Source organism: Dermacentor variabilis, chromosome 7 (genome assembly GCF_050947875.1).
Source record: "Dermacentor variabilis isolate Ectoservices chromosome 7, ASM5094787v1, whole genome shotgun sequence".
In the NCBI taxonomy this organism is placed as follows: domain Eukaryota; kingdom Metazoa; phylum Arthropoda; class Arachnida; order Ixodida; family Ixodidae; genus Dermacentor; species Dermacentor variabilis.
This window is the reverse complement of record NC_134574.1, coordinates 36,279,057-36,298,955: the sequence shown is the minus strand read 5'-3', so window position 1 is coordinate 36,298,955 and position 19,899 is coordinate 36,279,057. Positions and strand designations below refer to the sequence as shown.

At 45.5% G+C, this 19,899-nt stretch overlaps 1 protein-coding gene across 1 annotated transcript in view; it reads left to right on the top strand.

The window, feature by feature from the left end:
• Positions 1-217: 217 nt before the first annotated feature.
• Positions 218-19,899, top strand: part of LOC142589004 (uncharacterized) — a 33,082-nt gene continuing 13,400 nt past the window's right edge. Inside the window, exons 1-2 of the mRNA XM_075700799.1 lie at positions 218-384; positions 15,257-15,411. Of these exons, the coding sequence (XP_075556914.1) occupies positions 283-384; positions 15,257-15,411 (257 nt within the window). The 5' untranslated portion in view covers positions 218-282. The remainder of the gene's footprint in view (positions 385-15,256; positions 15,412-19,899) is intronic.

The following is a 19,899-nucleotide window of genomic DNA, read 5'->3' as shown; positions in this document are numbered from 1 at the left end:
ATTCTAAACCTGAGGATTTCTCGGCTTTGCTCCTCAGGAAAAGAAAAACAGCAGTTTTCTATGTCAGGGTGGCTCCACGCGTAACTCAAACGATAATCTCGGGTCAAGAGCAGAGCTAGAATTCACGTGCGTTCTCCGCGCGTCAGCCCGTGATAACCCAAGCGTTCATTGCACTCCTTGGGCTCATTTTTCAACACCGTGTATCGCTGAATAAGAGGCACGTCGCGGACCCCCGAGGCTTCCAGTGTAGCATCTCGCCCTGCTGTGGAAACGCGCCTCAAAATGGGCTGGCTCAACATTGGAGCATGCGTGACGCTTTCCGTTATAGTCACTGCCAGCGTTGTGACGAACCGCCCCCAACGCGAACCCACAGACGGATTTAGGGTAAGTCCCACAGTGTTGGTGGGAACTCTAGGGGGCCATGTTATTTTGGTGGCGTTGACTGCACGTTCAACACCATTATCCGTATGAGCTCTAAGTCCTTGATTAAAAATTGAAGAAAATGTCATCCTAGCCCGACCACATACTGATCTTTGAAGCCACCACTCAACGAGATTGTTAACGTTGGATCGCTACTTCCAATGACGCCTGGCGCTCAATGACGTCATCGCTTTTCCTGTTAGAAGAACACATGCCACACTAGAAGAGAGGTGATGCGCTTTTTATTCATCTGCTGTTTATTATAAAGAATAGTTAGTACATTCGATACAATAATTTTCAGACAATAAGTTCATACAGTAATGAAGCGTTATATTGAACTACAATATGGGCGCTCAATGTTTGCGGGCATTGCTTCTTCGAAGTGCAAGTATAGAGCTCAGTGCCAAACGGTGACTTATTAAGGGCGGGAACATGTCGGTGACACAAGTTGTCTCCATTCACGTAGTGATGCCCTTGCTTATTGATTTAGGGACATGAAGAGCAATGCTGGCACGAATTGACGATGATAATCCGCTGTGTTGGAATCACGCGCCAATTAGCCAGGCATACAGACAGATTCAGCGGACGGTGGCTGTGATTACGGAGAGTATCTGTCCGCCATGGCAACTGACGCCTAAAGGCCAAACTACACGTACGTGTGCCAGCGCGAGACCGCTTGCGCCCACGCGCCTCACGCATGCACAGATGGTGCAGGACGGCATGAAAATATCTTCTACGCAAACGGTGATTTCGAAAGAAGTCCCACCAAGCGGCCGCTGCTTCTTCGGTGAGATATTATTTTCTGTTTTCCTTGAAGAATCAGTGCTATTTTTAGACTTTGTGCTGTTTTCCAGAGAGAACAGACATACCATGTGATACCCATGTGCTAAATATCAAGCACAATATCGCGTGGTTTTGCTATGCTATGCAGCGCATCTACGCCTGCCACGGCGGTAGGCAGCAAAGAACACCAGCATGAGCCATATGTCCGACAGCACGTTCCTAGGCGCATGAGTGCCACAGAATTGGCGCCGCATTCGGAAGTGCCACAACACGCGCCTAATGTCATATAGCCGGCGACGCTAGTTTTCGACCTTACACTACGTTCCAGCGCACTTTCCGGGAATATAGCTGAGACATGCGAAAGTGTAGCCAAGAAACCACGGGTTGACGAAGACAGCACATCAAGCTATGAGCTAAGCGAAGGTGAAGAAATAGACTGTGATGATACGCTGTTCTCCTTCGCAGTGCATAAAAAGAAGAAAAGCGACCTGAGGGAATTCCAGTTGTTTTTCGACCCTCTCAGGAAGGCCGCATCTTCTGGCTGCTGAGAAATTGTTTCTGTGGCAAAGGAAAAGGTGCAATCATTCTGCGTGAATAGAGATGGAAATTTCTCTGTAAACGTTACTTCAGTCTCATTTGCAAGAGATCTACTGTCGATGAGTCAAGTGGCTGGTTTAGGAGTCGAGCCATTTATTCTGGCATCCTATACCAAAAATGTCTGGAAGATACGCCATATGTCCCAGTTGAATATACAGAACAATTGGTTGACTTGCTGAAGAATTTTGGTGCGACATCTGCTCGTCGTCAGGCGCGCTACAATCACCGAGAAGACGGAACGAAAGAATCACGCCTTCTGAGAACCGTTCTTCATTTCAGAGAAGACAAACCAACGCAGCAAAGAGTGAACTTGGGTTTCGCGAGTCATGATGTAGAAGGATGCCACGGTCCTGCTCTGACATGCTACTACTGCCAGAGATTCAGACATTTAGCGAAGAACTGCCGTCGCTGCAAGATATCCTCAGAACATCACAGCCAATCAGAGAGCAAGTCTGTGTGTCAACCAAAGTGTTCCAACTATGGCGGAAACCACACAGCTTGCTACTGCGGGTGCCCTCTGAGCAGAGCAGCCTCAAAGTTACATAGACATGAGTTGAAATACGGAAGGCTGCCTCCTCGTAATGCGCCCCCAACCGCAAGATATGAGCCTCCAACTCCAAACAAAGAAAAAGAGGAAGGGGACAATTTGAACTATTCCGCAGCTCTAAAGCACTCAGGTCGGCAACATTCCGACATCGAGAGATACGATCCATCTTTATAGAATGCTACTCATCTTGGCCAAACATTGAGTCAAATTCACCGGCCTTCTCAATAACGCCCTCTGCCATTGACACAGCAACCTCACCTAACATCTGAACGACTACCTCTGCAATCGCCTCAACCAGACCAGTCATCCCAGTGACAGTCCCAGTCAGTTCTTCAGCGACCTGCTACGATCACACATGGACAAGCTTCCGCGTCGTTTGGTGATTACGCGTCTTTACCCATGGCACAGATGGTCCTGTCCACGCTATTCGCAGCTCTGCGTGCGATTCTCTGCCAAAGGTAAAAGCACTGCTTTCTATTGAGTCGTTGGTGCTTCCACAACTACAAACAGCTCTACGGCAGGCTTAAAATGAATACTCGTTACAACAATGTTTTTATATTTCAGTGGAATGCTAATAGCATTCGAAATAAGGCAGCTGATTTTCGCAAACTACAAGCCCAAGATAACTTTCCTGTTTTACGTATGCAGGAGGCAGGCGTACGAGATGACTTTCGTCTTCCAAACTGTTTCATATAAATCATCGCGCCTTGCTGGATGTAACAGAGGGATGTTATGCGTGAGAAAAGATATGCAGTCCTGTTAATTAGTGTCGAGCGATTCAGATATACTGGACTTCGTGCATGCAAGATATCTTTTAGAAATAGATGCGTCACCAATCTTTATCTTGAATGTTCTAGAAAAATATCTGTAGACAGCTTCGTGAATGTGTTCGATATCGCAAAATCGCATGTGCTGGTTTGTGGGGACTTCAAAGCACATAACGTCATCTGGGGCTGTGAACATAATGATTCCTGCGAAAGCATTATAAGGTACGCCGCAGAAAAAAAAAACGTAATTTGATCGTGTTAAATGACTGCACACCATCCGTCTTGCGGGGGTTTCGCAACTGAAGCTGTATAGACGTTAATTTCTGCTCACAAGACCTTCTTGATGGCGTTGAATTGTGAACGGACATACAAAAGCTCGGTGGTGAGCATTTTCCGGTACTGGCAAAACACCGTCTCATACGGAGTGAAGGAATCCGTCGCTGCTCAAAATATACCGATTGGCAAAGTTTGCGTCAATATTTAAGTAACTCACTGGGCAAAAATCGTACTTCAAAAGTTTCGCAAATACATTGTATGAATCTTAAAAAATCTGCACAAATCATGAGAAGCCAACAAACAAAGACCAGTTGCCAGTAAACTTCACCCAGAAGGATTACGTACTCGTGACACCTGCGGCGGAAAGGATGTGGCACATCCGCCGCCAAGGTTTGTGAGTGGTGGCGCCGGCTAACACTCCAAGGTTTGTTTTAGTCGTAACACATAACTACCGAAGAAAGCGGATGGGAAAACCACACCGCGGTAGCTCAGTTGGTTATAGTACCGCACGCGTAACGCGAAAACGTGATTCGTTACCAACCTGCGGCAAGTACTTTTTTCATCCACTTTCATTGCCATTAATTTATCATTTCTTCAATTCAATCATTAGGCACAAGTAATTTCCCCATGTTTTCCTTCGTGTCTTTGTTGGCTCCTAATGATATGATTAATAGAGACTTTTAGCGTGTCCGGTACTCGGGCAAGCGCGGGCGGTTTTCCGGTTTAGCGGGGGCGTCAACGTGAGCGGCCAGATTGGTGGCGCCAGCTGGTGGCGCAAAGCTCAACCACACAAACACAGAGCTAATTACTATATTCTGCTTAGCTGCTGGCGTAAATTTTCGACAGTGGCGTAATCGTGTTCTCAATTACGCCGCTGCCAAAAATTTGCACGAGTGGCGAAGCAGGATATGGTGAGTTACTGCAGTTTTAGCTATGCGTTTGTCTGGTTGAGCTCTACAACACCAGGCGGCTTCACCGCTCCGGCCGCTCACGTTTACGCCCCGACGATCCGGTAATCCGCCCAAACCGCTCCCGTTTACTGGAATAGCGTCCAAGCTAAAAGTCTCTAATAAAGATCGGGCGCCCCCCTTTCTTCCAGATCTGCACAAAGCAAGTCATTGTTCCAAATGAATACGCTGCAATTGACGGGGTAAATGAATGTCTAAGAACAATTAAAGACGCACAGAACGTGCTTACCGCCGCAGCGGAAGACTGGATGACTACAACATGGCACAGAAAATTAAGTCAACTTCGCGCAGACGCCTATAAAAATAAGGATGGCGAGAATACTGCGCGTCGTTGTCTCCTTTCACTCCAGTTTCCAGAATATGGCCAGTTGTCCGATGTTTTAGTGATCCAGTTACCCAAAGTCATCCTTTCCGAGTCCTTGCAGCAGCGCGGATCCCTCCGGAAACATCTGTGGCTGTCGATTTCTGTCAATTTCTATTCAGACGAGGAATTCTGTTTACTTGACTACAATATACAAGTTCTGCAACACTAGCAGAACAGAACATTCGTGCGTCCTTTATGTCACAACACCCTCAACTTGACTGTGAGTTTAGTTTAAATCAATTGAAATGTGATTTTACGTCATGCCGTGCAAAGACAACTGCAGGCGCAGACGGTGTTACGCATGTGATGCTAAAGAACTTTAGTCCAGCAGGAAGAATGGCTTTTTGGAGATATCCAATAATATCCGGATAAGAGAGACCCTTCCAAATTCGTGGAAATTAGGTCGCGTAATTCCAGTAATGAAACCGGGAAACACACCCCTTTGTTGTGACTCGTACCGACCCGTCAGTCTCACAAGCTGTTTTTGGAAACTAATGGAGAAGATGGTAGACAGTCGACTGCAATGGGGGTTATAATAATAATAATAATAATAATAATAATAATAATAATAATAATAATAATAATAATAATAATAATAATCAGCAGCCTGGCTGCGCCCACTGCAGGGCAATGGCCTCTCCCATACTTCTCCAACTACCCCGGTCATGTACTAATTGTGGCCATGTTGTCCCTGCAAACTTCTTAATCTCATCCGCGCACCCTAAATTTCTGCGGCCCCCTGCTACGCTTCCCTTCCCTTTGAATCCAGCCCGTAGCCCTTAATGGCCATCAGTCATCTTCTCTCCTCATTACATGTCCTGCCCATTTCAACTAAGAGGTAAATAACTAACGTTTGTTCCCTCACCCAATCTGCTCTTTTCTTATCCTTTAACATTACACCAATCAATCTTCTTTCCACAGCACGTTGTGTCGTCCTCAATTTAAGTAGAACCCTTTTCGCAAGCATGCAGGCTTCTGCCCCGTACGTGAGCACAGGTAAGACACAGCTGTTATACACTTTTCTCTTGAGGGATAATGGCAACCTGCTGTTCATGATCTGAGAATGCCTGCCAAACGCACCCCAGCCCACTCTTATTCTTCTTATTATTTCAGTCTCGTGATCCGGATCCGCCGTCACTACCTGCCCTAAGCACTTGTATTCCCTTATCACTTCTAGCACCTCGCTACCTATCGTAAACTGCTGTTCTCTTCCGAGACTGTTAAACTTCAGTTTTCTGCAGATTAATTTTTAGACCCACTCGTCTGCTTTGCCTGTCCAGGTCAGTGAGCATGCATTGCAATTGGTCCCCTGAGTTACTAAGCAAGGCAATATCATCAGCGAATCGCAAGTTACTAAGGTGTTCTCCATTAACTTCTATCCCCAATTCTTCCCAATCCAGGTCTCTGAATACCTCCTGTAAACACGCTGTGAATAGCATTGAAGAGATCGTATCTCCCTGCCTGACGCTTTTCTTTATTGGGATTTTGTTGCTTTCTTTATGGAGGACTACAGTGGCTGTGGAGCCACTATAGATATCTTTCAGTATTTTTACATGCGGCTCGTCTGCACCCTGATTCCGCAATGCCTCCATGACTGCTGAGGTTTCGACTGAATCAAACGCTTCGTCGTAATCAATGAAAGCTATATATAAAGGTTGGTTATATTCCGCACATTTTTCTATCACCTGATTGACAGTGTGAATATGGTCTATTGTTGAGTAGCTTTTACGGAATCCTGCCTGGTCCTTTGGTTGACGGAAGTCTAAGGTGTTCCTGATTCTACTTGCAATTACCTTAGTGAATACTTTGTAGGCAACGGACAGTAAGCTGTTCGGTCTATAATTTTTCAAGTCTTTGGCGTCCCCTTTCTTATGGATTTGGATTATGTTAGCGTTTTTCCAAGATTCCGCTCCGCTCGAAGTCATGAGGCATTGCGTATACAGGGTGGCCACTGTCTCTAGAACAATCTGCCCACCATCCTTCAACAAATCTGCTGTTTCCTGATCCTCCCCAGCTGCCTTCGCCCTTTGTAGAGCTCCAAAGGCTTTCTTTACTTCTTCCGGCGTTACCTGCGGGATTTCCAACTCCTCTAGACTATTCTCTCTTCCATTATCCTCGTGGGTGCCACTGGTACTGTATAAATCTCTATAGAACTCCTCAGCCACTTGAATTATCTCATCCATATTAGTAATGATATTTCTCGCTTTGTCTCTTAACGCATACATCTGATTGCTGCCAATTCCTAGTTTCTTCTTCCCTGCTTTTAGGCTTCCTCCATTCCTGAGAGCATGTTCAATTCTATCCATATTACACTTCATTATGTCAGCTGTCTTACGCTTGTTGATTAACTTCGAAAGTTCTGCCAGTTTTATTCTAGCTGTAGGGTTAGAGGCTTTCATACATTAGCGTTTCTTGATCAGATCTTTCGTCTCCTGTGAAAGCTTACTGGTATCCTGTCTAACGGAGTTACCACCGACTTCTATTGCACACTCCTTAATGATGCCCACAATATTGTCGTTCATCTTCAACACTAAGGTCCTCTTCCTGAGTTAAAGCCGAATACCTGTTGTGTAGCTTGATCTGGAATTCCTCTATTTTCCCTCTTACCGCTAACTCATTGATCGGCTTTTTATGTACCAGTTTCTTCCGTTCCCCCCTCAGGTCTAGGCTGACAGGAGTTCTTACCACCCTATTGTCACTGCAGCAAACCTTGCTAAGCTCGTCCACATCTTGTATGATGCCAGGGTTAGCGCAGAGTATGAAGTCTATTTCATTTCTAGTCTCGCCGTTCGGGCTCCTCCACGTCCACTTTCGGCTATCCCGCTTGCAGAAGAAGGTATTCATTATCCTCATATTATTCTGTTCCGCAAACTCTACTAATAACTCTCCCCTGCTATTCCTAGCGCCTATGCCATTTTCCCCCACTGCCTTGTCTCCAGCCTGCTTCTTGCCTACCTTGGCATTGAAGTCGCCCATTAGTATAGTGTATTTAGTTTTCACTCTACCCATAGCCGATTGCACGTCTTCATAGAAGCTTTCGACTTCCTGGTCATCATGATTGGATGTAGGGGCGTAGACCTGCACAGCCTTCATTTTGTATCTTTTATTAAGTTTCACAACAAGACCTGCCACCCTCTCGTTAATGCTATAGAATTCCTGTGTGTTTCCAGCTATATTCTTATTAATCAGGAATCCGACTCCTAGTTCTCGTCTCTCCGCTAAGCCCCGGTAGCACAGGACGTGCCCGCTTTTTAGCACTGTATATACTTCTGTTGTCCTCCTAACTTCACTGAGCTTTATTATATCCCATTTACTGCCCTCTAATTCCTCCAATAGCAATGCTAGACTCGCCTCACTAAATGACGTTCTAACGTTGCCAGGTTCAGATTCCAATGGCGGCATGTCCGGACCTAGGGATTCTTAGCACCCTCTGCTGCGTCAAAGGTCTGACCGCCGCAGTGGTCAGTTGCTTCGCAGCTGCTTGGGCTGAGGGCCGGGGTTTGATTGTTGTATTCGTATAGGAGGGTGTGGCCAAGTACTGCACCATTATGGCAAATCCTGCTCTGGTGAGCGAGTGCCTTACCGTTTGTGGTCACCGGGATTAGGCCGCACTCCATGCCTGTTTATGCAATTTTATCAACACGCGGACTTTCTTTAATCCGGTGGAAAATTGCGCTGCACCGGGATTCAAGCCACGGTCCTCTTCCACGCGAGGCAGATGCTCTACCTCTACGCCACCGCTGCACCCCATGTGGTGGTGAACCCCCACATGTGTGGTGTGAACACACAAATCTGTTTTCCACCTTCATGACTGGTTTTTTACAAAATCAATGTACTGTGAATGCAGTATTATGTTGCATTATGCTGTATTATATATGCTGCAGAATGCAGCATACATGTGTCGAATATAAACGAATGAGTGAAAATGTGAAAATAGCAGTATTCTGAGACACTAAAAGAACATTCGACACTGTAAGCCACATACACGTCCTTGCTGGTATGTTAGTGCTTGGCCTACATGGTCGAACACTGTGATGGATACCAAATTTCTTCGACGACAGAAAAATATTTGTGGAGACAATTGAAGGGAGAGAGTATTTATCACAGCATCACGCAGTGCATTCCGCAGGGCAGTGTTTTTACTCTGGTTTTGTTCAACTGTGTCATGGCAGCCTTACATCTTATATAGGCCTCTGCATCTGCATTACATTAGGCCTATATGCAATTACATCTGCATATAGGCCTCTGGATCTCATATACAAGACATTCAAACAACGCTGCAATTGGGTCTTGATAGTATCCACACCTTTTTTTAAAGAAAGTTGCATGAGTCTTTGATACGCAGAGACCGCAGTACTTCTTTTCACTAGACGACAGCTGTACAATCTCGAACTTACGCTTATGGGAAATAGCATAAATTTCCTCGAGTTATTCTTGACTGTCAGCTTACATGGGCATCACACATCCACGCAATCGTAAAGCAGACCAATGCTGTAATAAACGTAATTCGGTGACTCGTTGGCACAACGGGAAGGGGATCAATATCTTCACTTTTACAACTTCATAGCGCACTCATAAAAGAAAATACAATTGCTTACTGAGCACCTATTCTCCATGGTTTATCGCAAACTTCTGGGGAAATGTTTACTGGCAGGAGAGCTGCGAGTGTGTCTTGCGGTTCGGCAGGCTACCTCGAGTTCTCTAGTAAATGCTGAAGCTTGTCACCGACCATTTCGTGTAGTACGAATGGTAGAAACATGCCGACCTATTTATGGCATCTTAACCCAGCACGTGAAGCATCTGTTAAACCTCGCGCTTAGCGAACGAAACAAAAGCAAAATTCATGATTTTGTTCAACAACAAAAATTGTATTACCAAGATTTCAATTGTTCAATGTGAATGTTAGTTACCGTCCTTGGATATTAAGAAGTCCTAAAATACAATTATCGTTCGACGGGATTATATCTAAGATTGAAACCTTCATGGTAGCCGCACAGCAACTGGCACTCCCCCAAATTGGCTCATAATATCCCCAGTACATCCACGTGTATACAGACGGTTCGTGTCATAAAAATTCCTCGACTTCAGCATTCGTTATCCCACATTTGGCGCTAGAGCAAACATTTAAATTATACCGAGAGGCATGTTCCACCATGGCAGAACTGTTTGCAATCCTGTGCGCTTTGCATTTCATACATAGTGGTATCTACCGCAGGGGGAGGGGCAAGGGGGCACGTGCACCCCCCCCACTCTCAGAAATCCCCACCGTAACAAATGTAAGCTTGTGCAACTTGCATCGCGACCAGTTTTTTTTTACTGCTATATCCATATTCAAATCAGCTTGCTACATTTAACCTACGCTAAGGATAAAATTTCATAATGAGCCATGCCCAACGATTGTGTGCCGGCAAAAATCATTGGATTGTCAAATGGTGGAACTATTTATCTTTGTTCAGAGACAGCCTAAATAGCGTTCAAGTCTCAGTATCTTATCATCATCAAAAATCTAATAAACCTCTCACAGGTATAACGGTCGAATTTCATTGTGTTCACACGACTTATCGTAGATATGTTCCTGCAAATGACGTTGCTTCAACGTGCGTAGCCATTTAAATACAAATAGAACACTGTCTTGAATTTTTTCTAAAGGCACGTGTCACTTCTGACTTTGACAATTTCATTTTCAGGTAGTTTCTAAATAAGAACACCCTATTACGTGTTCCGCGGCAGGAAGAAAACAGTAGATATTTCGTAATTTGGAACAATGATGGCTACTTTTTGGTGGCGTGTACTGAAAATTTGCACTGTGTAGGTTGCTTATGTGCTCTGAAAACAGTTACTGAACAGTTGCTTTCTACCAATTTTTATAAAATTATACATGCCATTTACTTTGCTGCTCCGGTATACTGAGTAAAATATGCGGAGAAGGGTATATATATTTATTGGATGTACGAAGCAATATTCTGAGATACCAGCGAGATATGTACATTTTGTGTAGGTTAATTACAGCCTTTTAGCAAGTTACTCATTGAAGCGTTCTAGGGTGTCATAATGCCGCTAATCGAAATGTTTCCCACGCTCCCGAAACAACAGCACGACAGACGTTTGAATTCCCGTGAGAACATTTGGATGACGCTGAGGCTTCACCTTTAGCAGTGGAACGCGACAGCATTCAAACATCTCTCACTGCTTCTCAAGCTCCCCGGCAACTGCAGCTTATGTAACGGTAATGTTAACCGGGAAACGCTAGCGGCAAACGCACTGCACGAAGGCGAGCTTTCTGGTAGAAAGCGTGGGCCAATCTCCTGTTATTGGTTCGCACTTTTAATATTTCAGTCTGGGAAGATCATGAAAGGTATTTGTTGTCGGTGTTGTCGGTGTTTATTTTTCGTTTTCATGAAATTTGCTGTAATTTTCAAATTTCTGAGGAATAACTTTGTAAAAAATGAAACAGAAGGCATGAGCAACTTTGGAGATAGAAGAGTGATTGCAGATATGCGTGGTTTGAGGGATGTTTTTGCTAAAAGACGGTCGACGCTGAACGGGGGACGCCGACGCCGGATTTTGTGAGCCACGAAGCTCTGAACGCTATCACGTTTATCGAAAGAGTTTTAAGCGCAATGCGTAGGGAAACTGTCATTTTTCTGCTCTAAATGCAAATGTTGCATATAATTACTGAACCCCAGTTTTTCCATGTGATTTCATGCATCATACGAGCTAGGCAGTTTCTTTCGTTTGTACTACCCATCATACGAGATGGGTAGTAGTGATCGGGGGAAAATTAGGGACCCGGTATGGTCAATGTGTAGGCAATGTTCCAAATGGGTGTGTTAAGTGAACATCTTCTAGTAGAATATGCATGCAAGTGGTCCAGAGCGTTACATCTGTTTTACGAAAGGTGTAAAACTTAGGCGGCTGCGCTAGCATAACTACAACTACGAATGAGGTCATATTCTGCAAACATAAGGGTAACAATACGCGAAGTTTATGTGCGATGGTAAAGGCATGTTGAACAAATACCAGGTTAAAAAAATTATAAGCAAATGTTCGAAAGTATCGAGCTGTCGCTATTTGCTAGGTTTCCCGCGGTCGCCGCTGAACTCTGCGTTTCAGTTACTTCTAATTTGAAGGAATAGCCAGAACCAACCGTGGTTGCTTAGTGGCTATGGGATTGGGCTGCTAAGCACGAGGTTGCGAGGTCGAATTACGGCCACGGCGACCACCATCCGATGGAGGAAAAATGCGAAAACACTCGTGTACTTACATTGAGGTGCACGTTAAAGAACCCCCGGTTGTCCAAATTTATTTAGCCACCTACTACGGCCTCATTACCAGATCGGGGTTTTGGAGCGTAAAACCTCATAATTTAATTAAGGAATTGCCAGCATTTTAAGTGCAATTTGTCGCGTAGCTTTAACGTTTCTGGCTCATTCAGAAGTGGTACGAACACCTATTAAACATTCGCCTTTCTTTCTTTTTACTTTTTCATGCGTGTTATATTAGTTTCGTCTGGTGTCCTCACTGAACTTAAACAAGCCGCTCCGTTACGTTTGGTGACTGTAAGGAGAACCTAATTGGTAATGTGCAGGGGAGGTTCAAGATAGATGGGTAATTGGGGCTTTCACATTAAATTAAGTATGCAAGCAGGGATGCGAGCGTGTCTAAGGAGCCGAGAAGGATTTGGCCTGCTGTCCTGGCAGAGCTATAAAAACCACGAAGACAAAATTTTGCGAGAATTGGTGGTAAGCTATGAAAACTATCTGTGCGAAATCAAATGCGGTTGCATAAAGCAGCCTTTGTAAAAAATTTCTTTCACTCAAGTGTTAGAGCACATGACATGGCCGCTATCAGCTACGCTTCTCAGTGTCCTGGCAGCTGTAGGTTACATATGTCTATATTTCGTGGAAAAGGAAGGTGAGTCATAGCAAAGGCAATATGCAACAAAATTGTTACGTTCCTGGTCAACTTAGAAGAGTTGCCAATAAACTGAGCCGTCGTTTTCATTTCTCTATATTTCAGGCGTCATAACACATTCTAACTTGGTTTCAGCGATGTTCTGGTTGGACTAAACAAGACTTTTCGTTTTTATTAGGCAAGAATATAAAGCGTTTTATGGGCATTGTGCGCGGGAACTTCAAAGTCAGGGGTCTAATTATGGCATCTTCAGTAAATTACGTATGCAAGCGATCTGGAACTTTATTAATGTGTTTTGCGAACGAGGAATTATGCCGTTGCCTTGAGGAACTGTGAACTCTAGTTTCTAGACTGCGAAACTTGCATGGTTTATTTAAAGGTTGTTGAAAGATTAACAGAAGAGAATGAAGTGATCTAAAAAGGTACATTTCGGAGCCCCTTAAATAGGCTCTCTACAATTGTGGGAGCGATCTTGCTTCCGTCGACGTCACGCGACCGGCACAGAGTCTGAATCGCGGAAAGAGGGCCTTTCCTCCTCTGGCAATACTGAGCCTCTGCTTATACCTAGCCTGCTGCAAGGAGGAGGGCATCCCGCCTCCGGTTATACCAAGCCTCAGGTCCGGGAATTACAGACGCTTGTCCTTTTCTTTTGGGAGTTGGTCTTTCGCGGAAGTTCCCCTGTAGAGTTGGACGGTTCGAGGAAAGGGTCTGGCTAATGTCGCACACACGCACACACAAAAGAAAACACTGCGGGGCTTCCGACAGACCGGCAGACACTCGAGATGACCATGGCGAATTAGCAAGTCACGCTTCATTTCGACGAGGCATGGTGGGATAAAGTCCTTCCTGCACGAGGTGCCAACCGTAGCAGGAGAAATCACGCTTCATTTTGGCAAGACACGGTGGGAAGAAGTCCTTTCCGCACGAGGTGCCAACCGTAGCAGGAGAAATCACGCTTCATTTTGACGAGACATGGTGGGAGAAAGTCCTTTCTGAACGAGGTGCTAGACGCCAGCCGTAACACCGCCTAACCGGCTCTTCTAATGCCACAAAAACATGTCGCCAACGACACCTCTGAATGCTCCCTAACCTCCCGCTTCCCCAACGACCTCCCATGCCCTCTTCCTTTCTATTTGTTGTTTTTCTGCTCCCCTTTTTTCCCTCTTGGTGTCCCCCCTTTTTTTTCTCTCTCCTTTTCTTTCTTCTCTCCCCACCTTTCCACTCCCTCGCTCTTGTCCCCTCGTCTTGGGAACAGCGCTCACAGATGTTGGGCGGCAGCGCTCATTACCTTTGAAGTCTCTCCCTTTATAACCAGCCGCCACAAACGACGAATGCACGTGACGTCACTGCACTGACCCTTTCAAACTTAAATGCCGAGGATGATGAGGCCGCCTTTGACGAAGATAGCTCCTCCTATCGAAACGTTGGCCAGTCTTTCTGAGGCACCTTATCCCTGTTCCCAAACTTTATACGACAGTGTGCTATTCCATCTGTCAGCCCCTTTCTTGACTTTGGACCATCTATTATTTTCTTTTGACAGTTGTTTCCGTGCTTCTCTTTATTGAAAAAAAATACTTGGTTACGTCCTGCATGCGTAATTCCAATGGAGATAGGCACTTTTTGCCTCATTTCTAGGAGTGGTTTTTTGTGGACTGTTCTGTCGGTGGAGACAAAGCAATCCCCAGGCTTCGAGATGTGTACAGCTTCGCTGTATAAACAAAAGGTGGATGGGAGGATAAAAGTCGACCTGTCTAACGAAGTTTCTTTTACGTATGATTGGCTACACAAGCTAAGCCATTTTTTTTATTTCGTCCACCGAAAGCTGCTGTGCAGGGAACATTGTAATACAAAAGGAAGAAATTATTCAATCACTATGAGTCACCCTCACGTGACAAAAGACAAAGCTTCTCCATACGATATCATTTTTATGCGGGCTTCACACCCATAACATCTGTACCAATGCTACAGCAGAGAACACTGATTCTGGATATCGTGATCGCACCGGCAGCTGCCATGACAGGCTCGCACCCGCTCTAAGTCTGTGTAATTGAAACAGCTGGCGTTCGCGCCTTGTTCGTTTTCTAGCGAGCCGCCTTACCTGTGGCGGAGGGTCCTAAATTAACTTTTCTTTCCTTTTGCACGTAATGGCAATGACTGAAAGCGTCTGAATCATCTTCGTAAGTTCTTTTACTTCTAGCGCTCAGCTTCTTTCCAGGTTAAATGAATGACGCAGGCATCGTCTTTTTTATTTTAATTTTTTTCAAGAGTGGCATGTGGTCTTTTAATGGTGCAGTTCACATATAAACTTTAGAAAAGCCCTAGGAATAAGCCAGTAAGACGCTAAAGAGTTGTATAAGACGGGTGACGTAATCCGGATAGGTAAGAACAGGAAGAAAAGCTGAGTTCTGTCACCTTACCACTTGGCTGTGCAACTTGCTTAAGTGACTACGATACATGTGTATTTTACATTTGGAAAGCAGATTATTGGTTCGTACCTGCCAATGTTCACTGAAATGAACACCACACGGAGCTATCTAGGCTTAACTGCTCAATAAATTTTACCAAATTCCTCGTCACTGTTTCGCGTTGTGAAAGTACTAACTCTTCTTTGTGCCTGCAGATGCTTGGTGCTTTTCCCCGTGTAGTGGCAATCTCCTCTTCGAACAACGATACCTCGTTTAAGTGTCTCACCGCTACTAGAACTCATTTCGACCTGGAAGCAAAGAGGGCTACCTACGTATGGCACTTAGGAGGAAGTCGTGCATCCACTGCCAAGTGAGTAAACTTAGCTACATTTATTCATGAAAGGCTCGAGATAATTCTCCAAAACAAAGAGTTAGTTCCCATTCTCTGTAGAGGTATTGTACCAGGTACAAAGTTTTTGCGCAACCTATCCATCCTTGTCGCAAAACTCGAAGAACTCGGCGCGCACTGCGCGCAAAGCAATTCGCTCTTCTTATCGAAAGAAAAATAAAAGAAAGGATGCAGTCACCCCATAATCGTGACTGTACACCTTCTCACATTGCATCAACAACAATACAAAATATATGTGTAGTAAAAAAAGGAAAAAGAATAACATCATAAGGCCGAAAATCCATAGCGCACAGTCGTATACGCACACGAACGTATATGTATAAAAGAGTCAGTAGAAGGTCAAAGGCATTTGACGAATGTTCGGTCACTTCCGTAGGCGCTGAAAAGGGTTGTGTTAATCCAAAGGTTACGCATGTGTCAACAAAATATGCTTCCTCATCGGACTTAACGTTAACGCCGGATCAGCCTAGGAAGTCTTAGAAAAATTGAAATCCCCAAAAGATTGATTTGAGCAGTAGGGTGAGCGTACGAAATCGTATTCTGAACAATTACATGAAATACCAACAATACCTCAATTGGTAAACTGAATATTAATAACACCGCAGCGTAAATCCCTGTGGGCAGCTATGAGCATACCCCCCCCCCCCCCACTGCCGGATTTTGCGGTCCCGGCGGACTATGTTGAATTCGGGAAAGTACGATGAGAGTTCAATATCGGAAATTGTCGAGTTTAGCCACTTTTTGCATAAAAAGAGCAAGTTTACATTCGGTACATTCAATAATACTTCTAACTTGGTCCCGCTTGGGTATGACACTCCTGATACACTGAGGACGGAAATCGGTGTAGGCATTCATTGGGCGTAGACAGGACGACATGATGACGGCTATTGTGGAGAAGAAACCACTTTTTGTGAGCAGTGATTGTGCACATATGTGGCTTTATCGATAAGTAATCTGCTTTGGCGTAGTATAATTGGCTTGCCCTGAGCTTTTGCGAATTGGGATAGCCTTTTCCGAGCAAGGCGGGTGTTCTGTGAAAAGTCTTCGCTAACGCGGTAGTTTGTTCCTTTACCTTACCTGGGTTTAACAAAACGTGCTCTTTTTCTTTTAAATGTGAAAATCTAACGATTGTATGCCTGTTTACATTATGTTTGGATCGGCCTAGGCCATGCGCTCTTCCGATTTATTTAGATTCGATTGATACGTTCATATATTCCTGACAAACGTCAATTACTAATTTTTGTAGAATTCGGCCCCCGACTCAGTGACGCAATCCTTTAGGCTGTAGAACAACAGATTTGGTCGACAAGCTCGGTATTGCTTATTGATTAATCTGGCTGTAAGCGAAGAGGTTAGCTGTGAATTTTGCGATTTCAGTGCACGCATGTTTCCTACTTCGCTTCGGGGCGGAATGAGAGTCCAGCAATCGGATTCTATTTTATTTAGCCTTTCCTTGATGTCATCTGAGGCCTTGCGTTTTGGCTTAGCTCATTGTGTATGAAGATTTTAATTCGTTCAAAAGTGTTGCCTGACCAGCGTGCAGTTCGTGTAGGGCGGTAACGGTTTCTAGTGATGATTTGGCTGATTCTAGGGTAGATCTATTAAAAGGGCCAGGTTTCTGCTCGACATCGCCCGCGAGAAGCAAAAGCTCAAGTATTACAGATGTACAGTCGCATAATATAGTAGCACAACAGCTGGAACTTGGCAGCGCTAGCAATGCCACCTAACGAATACGTGGCGCACAGATCGAGTGCAATTTCTTGACCTGTAGCAGCGACAGGCGATGCTTGTAAGTGCCGGCCGTCGATGGTGTGATGCTAAGTCCACTGGAGTGCACGTGGTTGGCATTTGGCCTTTTATCCAACCATAATAACGTCATGCTCGCCTCAGTGACATGCGCTGAGGTTAGCGTTATTATGCGTACTTAAAATGAAAGGCAGGAGGAACTCTTGTTTTTAGGGATGACAATAGTAGGCTTACAGAACTTATTGTCAATTACCAATCGTTGATGGTATGCTTTATAGGCTCTTCCACTTTCCTGACGTACTTTCTTGCTTCATTCATTAATGTACATTCACTACAAACTGGAGAAGACAGAGGTAAATGCTGCATAAACGCAGCTTGACGTTACATCAGTCCCCAGATGATAGCAGCAGTGAGTCATGCAACACCGAAGCAAATATTACATAATAACAAAACATATTTTACAGAAACAGGATGCCGCTGACTGAGATATATGCGTTGACGTACGACACATGATAGACACATGATAGTTGGAAGGTAAAATGATAGATTATAGAAAATTTGTGCGCTCAGGTCTTGTGAAGTGTTTAAAATACGGGATGCGTTGTGCGAGCGGAAGAGTTGGGGCAAAGCGTTTCCAATCATTTGTTCAGCATACTGTCACGAAAAGACAATTGAAGATGTAGCCGACGTTGGCGAGACAGACAGTTGTACAAGATGGCGTATTGAAAACTCAAGTCGGCGTCCTCAGCCTCTACTTCTAATTCAGTGCCCCCCTCTTGCCGAGCGCGCGTTCTGGTCACTTCTTTCTCAGTACTGGCGCGTGACACCTAGCGGCATTATTCCCTCGCCAAAAGAAAAGCATCGACCCGATGCTTACTAAACTACGATACTTACTCAAAGAAAGTCGAAGTGCGGAAGTCTTATGAGATCGAATTGGTGCTGCCTTTACGCGCGAAATACGGTTTGAGGCGAATAACATGCACTATCCCTGAGTGGTGCTATCGACGCCAAAGCGACGCGGCTCCGTCGGGAATGACCACATAGTTCACTTCACTAATGCGGCGTATCAGTTTATAGGGTCCAAAGTATCTACTCAGCAGCTTCTCAGACAACCCCTGGCGACGGATTGGAGTCCACACCCAGACTTGGTCACCTGGCTAGTACTCGAGTTGCCGATGTCGAAGGTTGTGGCGTCGTGCGTCTGTACTCTGCTGCTTCGTTATGTGTATGCGCGCGAGTATATGAGCTTCCTCTTGGTGTTAAGTAAGTTGCTCGGCGTCGGAAGTAAGTGATGCGTCGGTGTCGTGAGGGAGCATTGCGTCTAACGTGGTCTGGACCTCGCGCCCGTAGACAAGACGGAACGGTGTGAATCGTGTTTCCTGAATGGCCGTGTTTTACGCGAATGTAACGTACGGCAGGACTTGATGCCATGTTTCATGCTGGACGTCTACATACATAGACATCATGTCAGCAATGGCTTTGTTCAGTCGTTCCGTCAGTCCGTTGGTCTGCGGATGATAGGCAGTGGCGTTGCGATGCTGCGTGCAGCTCAGCTCGAATAAGTCCTCTATCAGTTGGGCTGTAAAGGCACTTCCTCTGTCGGTGATGACATGTGATGGGGCACCATGTCTTAGGACTATGTGATCGATAAAGAACTGGGCAACTTCGTAGGCCGTGGCGCGTTGTGCATCTTTCGTCTCGGCGTAGCGTGTTAGTCTGTGGCGACTATAATCCACTTGTTTCCGCTGGATGACAAGGGAAAGGGTCCCAGAAGATTCATACCGATTTGATCAAACGGCGCTATAGGTGGTGCGATGCGTTAGAGTAATCCCTCGGGCTTCAAAGACAGCGATTTCCTGCGTTGACACTCACGGCAGTTTTGCACGCAACGCTTCACCGTGATAGAAAGTCTGGGCCAGTAGTACGTCTGGCGTACTCTTGCAAGAGTACGTGAAAATCACAAGTGTCCAGACGTGGGCTCATCATGGCAGGCTAGGAGAATGTCATGACGGAGGGCTGCAGGTACGACCAATAGATACTCTTTGTCCCTGGTACTCGAGTTTTTCTCCTAGAGGACACCCTTTCGGAGACAGAAGGTCGAGAGACTGCGAGAAATGTGTCGTGGGATTGTAACATTCTTGCCTTCTAGGTGATCGATGAGAAGGCGTATTTCGGCGTCCTCGCGCTGCCGTATGATCAGGTCAGATGCGGTCAGGGCCCCAAGGAATGCGCCCTCTTCGTCCATGCCCTTCTCGCAAGTTTTGACGGGAGCGCGGGACAACGTGTCCGCATCTTCGTGTTTGCGGCGCGATTTGTAGACGGTGGTAACATCGAACTCCTGCAAACGGAGACAACATCGAGCAAGTCGCCCATACGGGTCTCGTAAGTTGGCTAACCAACACAAGGAGTGGTGGTCTGTCACCACCTTGAAAGGGCGACCGTATAGATAAGGCTGAAATTTCATGATGACCCAAACAACCGCTAGACATTCTTTCTCGGAAGTGGAGTAGTTTATTTCGGCGCGTGAAAGGGTGCGACTGGCGTAAGCGATCACTCGTTCGGCGCCTTCCTGGTATCGAACGAGTACAGCGCCAAGACCGAATTTGCTTGCGTCGGTGTGCACTTCGGTGTCAGCGTCCTCGCCAAAGAGAGCAAGTACGGGTGATTCCTGCAGGCGCTGCCATAACTCGTTGAAAGCTGCGT